Genomic DNA, 9,320 nt, shown 5'->3' on the forward strand with positions numbered 1-9,320 from the left:
CCTATCTTCAGGGGCTGGTCAGATTTTGTGGTTAAGAACACCGAGCACCTCTTTAGCCTTTTTAAAATCTACTCTACAGGCCTCAGTGCAGCATGTTAAATGTTAAAATTCATGACAGTATAGCTAAAGACTGAACAAGTATGACTGGTTTGGAAGGGTTGTCAGGTAGAAAGCCTCTTTTTTTTTTTTCTAAAAAGAGGCAGCATGGCTCCGGTTTGCAGAGTCGCACCTGAACAAACTACAAGACTTCTGTCCATTTGACAGACGAGACCAAACAGAAGGTGTCTGACCATCATGCATAACTCCACTTTTTCACAGATGACTTCTATACTATGGTCTCACGGTATGGTTTCATTTGTCAAGTGTTCATTTGAGACTATGCTTAAGGAATTTTAAGATCTTCAAAGGATCAGGTAATTTTTATGTCATGACACATACAATCTTAGAAGTAAAAATGGTTGTGCTTTCTTTATCACATGACTTTCACATATATATATATATATATATATATATATATATATATGTTATATATATATATACTATATAATATATATACAACACAACATATATATATATATATATTACATATATATATATATATAATATATATATATAATATATATATATATATATATATATATATATATATATATATATACATATATATATATATATCTATATTATACATATATATATATATATCATATATACATACTATATAATATCCATATATACCTACAATCATATATATATACATATATATATACTATATATATATATATATATATATATATATCATATATATATTTATATATATATATTATATATATATATATATATATATATATATATATATATATAATGCTAATCTGCTAATTGTGCTAGTTAGCATGTGGCACTTATTAAGTCTGGTGCATGCTAGTGTGTGCTATGGTAATTTTTTAAATCCCTTTTTTACTTAATAATAACTAAAAATAGTAGCAATAATTATTTTTTTAAATTACTCAAACTATGAACCAGAAAAAAAATCTACTGTATTAACGAGACTGTGAATTTAAAGAGCTGTTTTATCTGTGGAATAAACTGATTGTTTAATATCTCATTCTCAAGAAAATATTTTTTAAAATGGCAAAGTTAAAAATGCTCAAGGTAATGTTCCTGGATTTCACTTTCTGTCCATGTGAAACAAGAGAGGATACACAAATTCTCATAGTATGAAAAGCAGGAAACAGTCAAAGTTTGCATTTAGATAAATACATCACCAATAACTGTCTGTCTTTGACTTTAGAATCAGCTCTCAAGTTATTGAGGTTAAGAAGAGCCCGGAGTAGGAGGTTATAGATTTGGAATGGATGTGTTTGTTGGGTAATAGACACAGCGAGACTACTGTCACTGCTTTACGCAGCTCCGATCTCACGGCAGCAAAAAGATGGCGGAAAACGCAAGGTCCGCCTGGGCGCTGTGCCCAGTCTCCTGTTTTATCAACAGCAGGCTCATCTTTCATACCTGTGCAGTCTTGGGAGACATAGGCAGTTATACACGCCAAACCAGGATCCATCGCTTCCTCGACAGCTTTCCTAAGAGAAAGGGAAGGAAGACAAGAAGAAGAAGAAGCAGAGAGGAAATGGATGAGAAATGGAAGTTTCTATCTGGAGGTTATGCTAACCTGACATCGAGGCTTTGTTCATCATCATATTGCAAAGTTAAATAGCAAGAGATGGGTGTTTTAAACAAGTTAAAATATAAGAAGATATTTCCAGATAATTACACAGTTGTTGATAGACACATATGGTCACCAGATTGTATACATTATAATTATTTCATGATGATTAATAAAAAATTAAGGCTCCATCATTTAATGTAAACATGGTTGCATTAGAGGATTCTTCCTTGGCACAAATGAATTTTGTGGAACAGCTATGCGGAGGCTTTATAATGGCTATAATGATTTTAATACAGGCAATTTACATATGCACAATTAAACATACATTAAGCAGGTTATTACTTTTGTTTTTTTATTTTTCAGCAGTACAAATGTTTTGGTGTCGTCTCCCTCCTCGGGCTAAAATGATTTACTGACCTCAAGAAAATGTTTATTTTGTTCAATTACTTTTATTTTATGATAATTTTTTTTAATGTCAAGACAAAGATGCATTTGTACATTTTCTTTCCTGTTACATGTTTTAAATCGTAGATATATAAAAAAAAAAAAAAAAGGCTAACATGGCAACTAATATAAACTTCAATCAGTAACAAAACCCTGTTATTTTTGTCCTGAACAAAACTAAACCATCACTGATGCATAGTCATGATTAAATCAATCAAATCAAATGGAAACAATTGTAAGTTCAGGCCAAAACGTTAAACCTACTTGAGGATGTGTGCCACCACAGCTGGTCCGTACCAGTCCCCGGCCTGTTTTCCCATTGTCAGGCCTAAGCGGACGAGTCTGTGGAGGCCCAGTGGAGTCGAAGGGCTATCTCCAAACCAAGACACCAGAGTGCGGTGGTACATCTCCTTTAAATGTGCATCTGCCTCCTCTGCAGATCCAAGGGAAAGTGCTTGGGCCTGTGGTGATGAGCTACGTACAGAGGGTCCAGGAGCACCTTGCAGGGAAGCCTCCAGAGAGGCCACCAGACGTTTGGCTGCAGTTGTAGTCCACGTCTCTGTGTCTAAAGGCTGGAGTGTCAGTGCTTCTGACCAAGTCCAGTCTTTGGACAAATATAACATGTGAGCAACAATTAACATTTCCTCTGTGAACACAAATGCTACTTAAGTTTGTTTGGAAAAAAAAAACTCAGAATATTTAAATTCCAAGTTCTGTAGACTGATAGAAATTTTTCAGCATTTACCAAAACCTCAGCACAGTGGAGGGACCTTTGTGGCTTAGGGCTTTATTGCTGCCTCAGAACCTTGACGCCTTGCAGCCATTGAGAGAACAATGACAGCAAACTTATCAGGTACCAGGATCTATACATGCAGAATCGTTAGACGATGCTACATGGCAATGACCCAAACCACACAAAGAGTTTAACTGAGACAATTTTTTCGGCACGCAGATAGTAGTTTAGCTACAGTGATGATGTGATCTTTGAGTATCTCTCCCATCATGTAGTTCCCCTGGTTACATGAATGTAAATAAAGTATCTACAACACGTGGACGCTACTTTGAAAGTAATGAGCTCTACTGCGGCAGCAGCAGGGGGCGATATCATAACAAGAGAAGATGGTACACGGTTTACCCTTTAAAAGAAAAAGTTTTGTTTAGTTGTATAGTCAAAGTCATAATCAAATAACAAAATGATCTTTCTAAGGCAGAGACTTTACCATAAGAGAAAAAGCAAAAGCCACCCTCCTTTTTAAATTCAGTATAGTGGCATAACTGTATAAGGTCACCATTCTGTGGCAGCTCTTAGCTAAAACTGTTTTTGTTTTTGGGGTTTGTTTGTTTTTTTTATTTAAAAAAACCAAAAACTTTTTTTTTTTTTTTTTAATTAAAAAAAAGAAAACAGGAATGTGACAAAAAACAACGTTTACCAACTACTTACTGCTGACTGTTCATCCAAATGGACTTTGGTGAAAAACACAGCAGACTGAACGACCTCGATCTGACCTTATGTGTTATTGATCCTTTGTAGTATACAGCGCTGATGTCGTCGATTGCCACAGGGCACCGAGAGTAGAGCGGACCTCTGATGAGACACCAGACGCCCCTACTCTGCCACAGAACGACCATCCAGTGCATGCTTCCACCTCACCGGAGAGCAGAGCTGTAATCATCCTCGTCCCTGTTAGGCTCGGAGGGGAGAAGACAAACCCAGAGTATTTTGACTTTGCAAAGGTGAAAAATGCATCTAGATTTGAGTGGTTAAAAAAAACAAAAACCCTACAAAACAAATATTAGATTCATATTAATAAGAACGAAGATGTTTGGAGATTAAAGAAAGTCAAGATAACTGGATTTTGCCACTGGGATGGTGGGAAACTTAAGACCGCGCATCTCCGTTCTGTCCTTCTGTGTCCATTTAGAGCATTTTGAGTCTGGAGTACTGCATAGGCATCATCGGAGGGAAGCCCAAACAGGCCTGCTACTTCGTGGGATTTCAAGGTTAGTAATGGAAACGAGGGAAAGAAGACGCACAGAGAGGTTGGTGCGAATAGCAAATTACTTTGCATAATATACCCTTCTTATGTGAAGAGACAAAGTGAGTTAATGTATTCCTGTTTGCGCGAGGAAAACGGAGAGGAGTGGAGATGGAAGCAAGTGAAGCAGGGCTTACTTTATTCTCTCTGACCCATCAAAGCCTTGCCCATTTATCACAAGTAAACCTCCCAAGTTGTGAGCCGTAATTGATTTCCATAGGAGGCATGCATTAAATTTCATCTGAGCCCCAAAGTGAGCCACTCTTCATCACCTTCAGGAGCCAGGAGGAACCTTCAGTTGTACATCTTGGCAGTCAATATTTACGCATTTACATTTTACCAATTTGAAATACAGTGGTGGATGATGTCTAAATGACAAGCAATACATTCTCCCTGCCAAGGCGCACCTCGGCGCGGCATTTATCATATGCAAATGGTCGAATATAATTGTGTGTTTGTAAAAGTAATTCCCCCACACAAAAATTAAATGACAACCTCTTTTTGTGGGTGTAAAGGATGGGCTTGTACAAACGCATCTGATTATGTAGAATTTAATCCACCCCGGTGGATATTAAAAAGCAACAACCTTCTGGGAGGCATATTTGACGCACCACAAGCCTAACAGTAGGCTAAGCGTGGTGACTTTGAGCTGCTCTGCATAGAAATTGGGGGAGAAACGCATTTTTGTAATAATCGGATGTTTTTGAATAACTTGTCTTTTGTTTTGTCCTTGCAGATGACAGCTTGATTTACATGGACCCTCATTACTGTCAGTCTTTTGTGGATGTCAGCACCAGCGATTTCCCTCTTCAGGTAATGTGAAATTACACAGACGAGCTGACTTGGGGGGGCCCGGTAATGTGAATTTAATAGTTGCTGTTAGTACTTAAGGGTATGAATCTTAAAGCAGCACTCGGTCCAATTACAGAGTCCCCATCTGCTGATTTATTTGCCGCTCGGATAACTGAAGCTGCCACTTAAGAGAAATACGGCAAATACGGGCTCGGGCGCCGTGAGCCTTAATATTTCAGGGCCCGTACGTACAAATCGGCACACAGCACTGTGCCGAAACTTTGTTTTATGCTTTTTGCACGCCGTGGTATACAGTGTGACAAGGTGTTAAATTTCAGATGCTGTGACAGCAGATAAATAGGATTGCATTCATCATGTGACGCAGAATACATCTTATTTGGTGTCGATGCTGTCATGGTGTGTATGTATGCCCCGCAGTCACCTGGCCCTTCAGCTTGATGAATATTTTCATGTATTTTGTCTCTCTTTGTCTAGTCGTATCATTGCCCCTCGCCAAAGAAGATGCCTTTCAGCAAGATGGACCCGAGCTGTACCGTTGGTTTCTATTCCAGAAGTGTTCAAGACTACGAGAGGATCAGTCAGGAGCTGTCTAAGGTGAGACCACAGCAAAGGATACCTTGATAGTTACTGTGACTCCTCACAATTTCTTTCCTTATTTTACATGCTGTTATTGTTGTTGTAATACTGCTGTATATTCATTGTTTCCTGTCCTGGCAAATATATCCGTCAGGTAACCTGAGTTGGACAGCAGGTGGCACCATTTAGCCATAAATCTGTCTCAATTCTTACTTCTCACACCAGTCGTTTTGTTGTTGTAAACCAAAATCCGTCCTCCTTAAATTTAGGAAAAAAAAACCTTTCTGTTTAAGTGAAATGAATGTGATTTGCATCTTCGAAAAGAAGATCCTAAGCCTTGTTATCTTAAGCCTTTAAAAGCAAAGCCATGAAACACTGCTTTATTGTTCCAGCTGCTGCAGCCATCAGCGAAGGAGAAATACCCCGCATTCACTTTCGTGCAAGGTCACGGCAGAGATTACAACCTGTCGGCAGGCCTGACCCCTGAAAAGAGAGAGTGGCCCTTCATCCGTGACCCACGGAGGACGGTCACCACCGTCGGAGACTTTGTGCTGCTTTGACAGCCCTTTTTTAAAGTACAGAGAACAAGTCCTCTTCTGATTAATCTAATTTGTTAAAGTCCAGAGCCTCATGTAAGTGATATAAAGGTTTATGGAACTACACGAATACAGTTTATGCATCCCGGACACTTTACTGATGAATTTGTAATTAACTGGTGAGACTTATGTTTGTAGGTAATGTGAACATGTTGAATAATATGCCAGGAAGCCTTGGAACATCTTTTTGTGCTCTACTGAATTCAGTGACCTAACATTTTTTCTTTTTTTTTTTGGTGTTGTTTTGAAATGGTATTTTAGCAAAGGGGAGCATTTGGGAGAGCACTGTTCATTTTACACCATTATCATATTTTTGATAGAGATTTTGTGAACTCATCAGATTTCAGAGGACTTGAGATTTTGCACCTTAAATCAGAAGCTTACAATGATCGCCAGGTCAAGTTCACACCTCAGTTTTGTGAATTTAGGACTGAGAATGCCATGTCGAAGTAGTAATTATAAACTAAGATCAGTGTTAGATTATTTTTTAAAATCATAGGGTTGCAACTAGAGAACTCTTAAGTGTAGGTAGCAGTAGCCTAACAGGTATGGTAAAAGTCTTCATTAGTATAAGCTAGGCAGTCTATGAAGATGGGCAGAGCAAGTAATTTTTTCAAACATCTCTGCCAAAAAACAAGAATGAAGAGCATCTCAGCAGAAGAATGCAGAAGCATATGCTTTGAAGGAGTGTTTTAAAAACACTGTTAATATCTTTTTTATAATTAACTTCTTTGTCTTTGCAACATGGTGTGGTGTATCTGCTTGCCTATGTGCATTTTTGCCTGCTTGCATCACAGTGAAAGGGACTAGGATTTGCTAAGGGGTTAACTGTGCCATGTTCTGTAAAGCACAAAGCACTATCTGTTATAAATGTAATGTTAACAATAAGATTCTCTGTAGGATATCACCTCTTTATAGCTAACACGTTTATAACAGCAAATGAATCAAAGAGTTAAAAAAGACTCTTTTAAATCTGATTCAGGGAATTGTAATCTAGAGGCTGCTAAAAGTTTTTTGGGATTGACAATAGAGATTCAAGTCAACACTATAAGCACTGTTATACTACTTTACTCCATTATTTCCACATTTTTGAGAGATATTTTTCATACAAAGGGGGTTTTGTAACATTTCATGCCATGCACCTTGCCATATTTCACTTTTCTTCATTCTGTTCTCCAGCACTGAGTGAGTAAGAACCAGGTGTGACACAGTTTCATAGTAACTATACATGATGAAGGAAGTATTCCGTCTGTTAAACACATGCTTTGTCTGCTTGGATAAATTAACTTATAAAATTACAATGTTTAACCACTGCCAAGCAAAAAAAAGTTAAATAAACTTGAAATCTTTTTTTCTTTCTTTTGCTTAGTTTGTTTTTTGTTCACTTTAAGAATCCTGAGCCATCCTAGGACCAAAAAAAAAAAAAATCAGTGCTACATGCAAACCTCAGTGGTGTGTTGAAATGTATTCAGTTCCTTTCTCTCCCAGTCAAATGTAGTAGATTAAAACTAATCGTACGTGCTAACCATCTCTACAGCCCATTAACCAGGAACCGGAAAAAATGTGACCCAGTGACACTGGCAGCAATTGTGTTCCTCTGCGGAGGAAAAGAAAATATCCTTGTGTGCAAAGCTCTGTTACCATGGATAATCTGTCTGTTGCCCCTTTAGTTTGAGCTATGCTGGACTGTTTTCCTGTACAATACAAATTCTTGTATCATGATGAGACATGCTTTTTAAGGAGGAAACTGTCCCTTCTGTGTTGGAGACAGGGCAAGGGTTAGGATGGAGGGACAGAAAGAAGAATCCATCTGTTCTCTGCCATGCTGAAGCAATGGCAAAGTGCATAAAGGCATCATTTAGATCCACTGTCTGATCTGTGTGGCAAGTTTCTTTTTTTTTTTTAGTGGCTGGGCAACTGACTGTTTGGACAGAGCAGGAACATCAAATATGCAAGAGCAAAAGATCTTTGTACGATGAAGAGGAAGGGTTGAATGGGCAGGAGGGACGATGGGACATTTGGGATTTTTTTTTTTTTCACAGACATGAAAGAGCATTTGTGTGGCAGAGCACAGCGGTCTGAGGGCTGACTGTGTTCTCCAAGTATTTACAGGGGACGTATGAATATTTGATTAATATTCCCCTGAGGCTCAGGGGAAATGCAATAAGCAAGCGGTGGCTTTACAAAGCAAGCTGATCACATACACTGTGCCTTACTGTTTAACACAGCTGTCTAAAGTGTCACTCATATTGCAGATTCCTGAAAATCTAATCTGCAGCCGAGCAAATTCCTCACAAACAGGGGAGTCCATGAGAGTCATTCCTCTGTTACGCAGATGGATGGATGTGTGTGTCAGGGGGATTGGGGGGTCAACACAAAGACATGGCGACTCCCCATGAAGATTTTATTTTGGTGTCATCGGCAGGAGGAAATGACCTGTGGTGTGAAACTCTTAAGAGGGATTGGTATCATATCTTAAGATCGTGCTTGACTTTAGAGTAAACCCCTGATTAGGTCTCGTCCTACAGTGACCCAAGGGACGAGGAAACCTTTCAGATTTGGCACTCACTCCAACATTAGGATGTGAGAACAGAAAGCTGGATCATGATTGCAAGATGAGCTGTTAAAACAATTTTCATTAAATTCTTGAACCATTTCCTCAAAAGAAAATTAAAGCGAGACTAAATAAACTAGAAGATTGTCTCATGTTCATTGGATGTGATCTAGTTTGGCAAAACCGTAAAAGTTAGTAAAATGCTCAACCTGTCCAATTACAAGACGGCCATGTGATCACAGTACTGGGTGGGTGTCGTAAGCAATCTTAAGTCTCTCGCTCGCAGGGTCAAAATGTATAACCATTCTTTTTTTTCCTTCTAACTTCACTTTTCCCAGGATGTCCTCCAACCAAAATCAGGCCATGACGAATGACACTGGGAGCGTTCATGGGAATTACATTTAGCAAAGAGGGAAAGACACAGGTGAACCTCTAATATCCACAGTCTGTGTAGCTGTCTGGACATTAATAATGAAAAGTGATGTGTCTGGTGCTTTTCATTCGTAAGTGTGTAAATTTATATGGATGAATCTGTAGTTTACACATGTACGGCTTGTGTGTTAGACATTCTAAATCTTAGGTGTCATACTCCCTCCCTGTCTTAACGCCAGGTGCAGGGGTGCTAGATTTATACCCAG

At 38.5% G+C, this 9,320-nt stretch overlaps 2 protein-coding genes across 2 annotated transcripts; one reads left to right on the forward strand and one right to left on the reverse strand.

Moving 5' to 3' along the window:
* Positions 1 to 855: 855 nt before the first annotated feature.
* On the reverse strand, positions 856 to 3,027 carry LOC120722582 (cysteine protease ATG4C-like). The gene is made up of 2 exons (XM_040013612.1): positions 2,372 to 3,027; positions 856 to 1,577 (listed from the first exon to the last, which is right to left on the reverse strand). Exons 1-2 carry the CDS (start codon positions 2,746 to 2,748, stop codon positions 1,298 to 1,300), a joined length of 657 nt encoding a protein of 218 aa, XP_039869546.1. The 5' UTR covers positions 2,749 to 3,027; the 3' UTR covers positions 856 to 1,297.
* Positions 3,028 to 3,483: 456 nt separating this feature from the next.
* On the forward strand, positions 3,484 to 7,487 carry LOC120722583 (cysteine protease ATG4C-like). Its single transcript, XM_040013613.1, has 5 exons — positions 3,484 to 3,841; positions 4,030 to 4,108; positions 4,880 to 4,956; positions 5,431 to 5,550; positions 5,925 to 7,487. Exons 3-5 carry the CDS (start codon positions 4,897 to 4,899, stop codon positions 6,090 to 6,092), a joined length of 348 nt encoding a protein of 115 aa, XP_039869547.1. The 5' UTR covers positions 3,484 to 3,841; positions 4,030 to 4,108; positions 4,880 to 4,896; the 3' UTR covers positions 6,093 to 7,487.
* Positions 7,488 to 9,320: the final 1,833 nt, after the last annotated feature.

Source organism: Simochromis diagramma, unplaced genomic scaffold (assembly GCF_900408965.1).
Source record: "Simochromis diagramma unplaced genomic scaffold, fSimDia1.1 OVJJ01000649.1, whole genome shotgun sequence".
In the NCBI taxonomy this organism is placed as follows: domain Eukaryota; kingdom Metazoa; phylum Chordata; class Actinopteri; order Cichliformes; family Cichlidae; genus Simochromis; species Simochromis diagramma.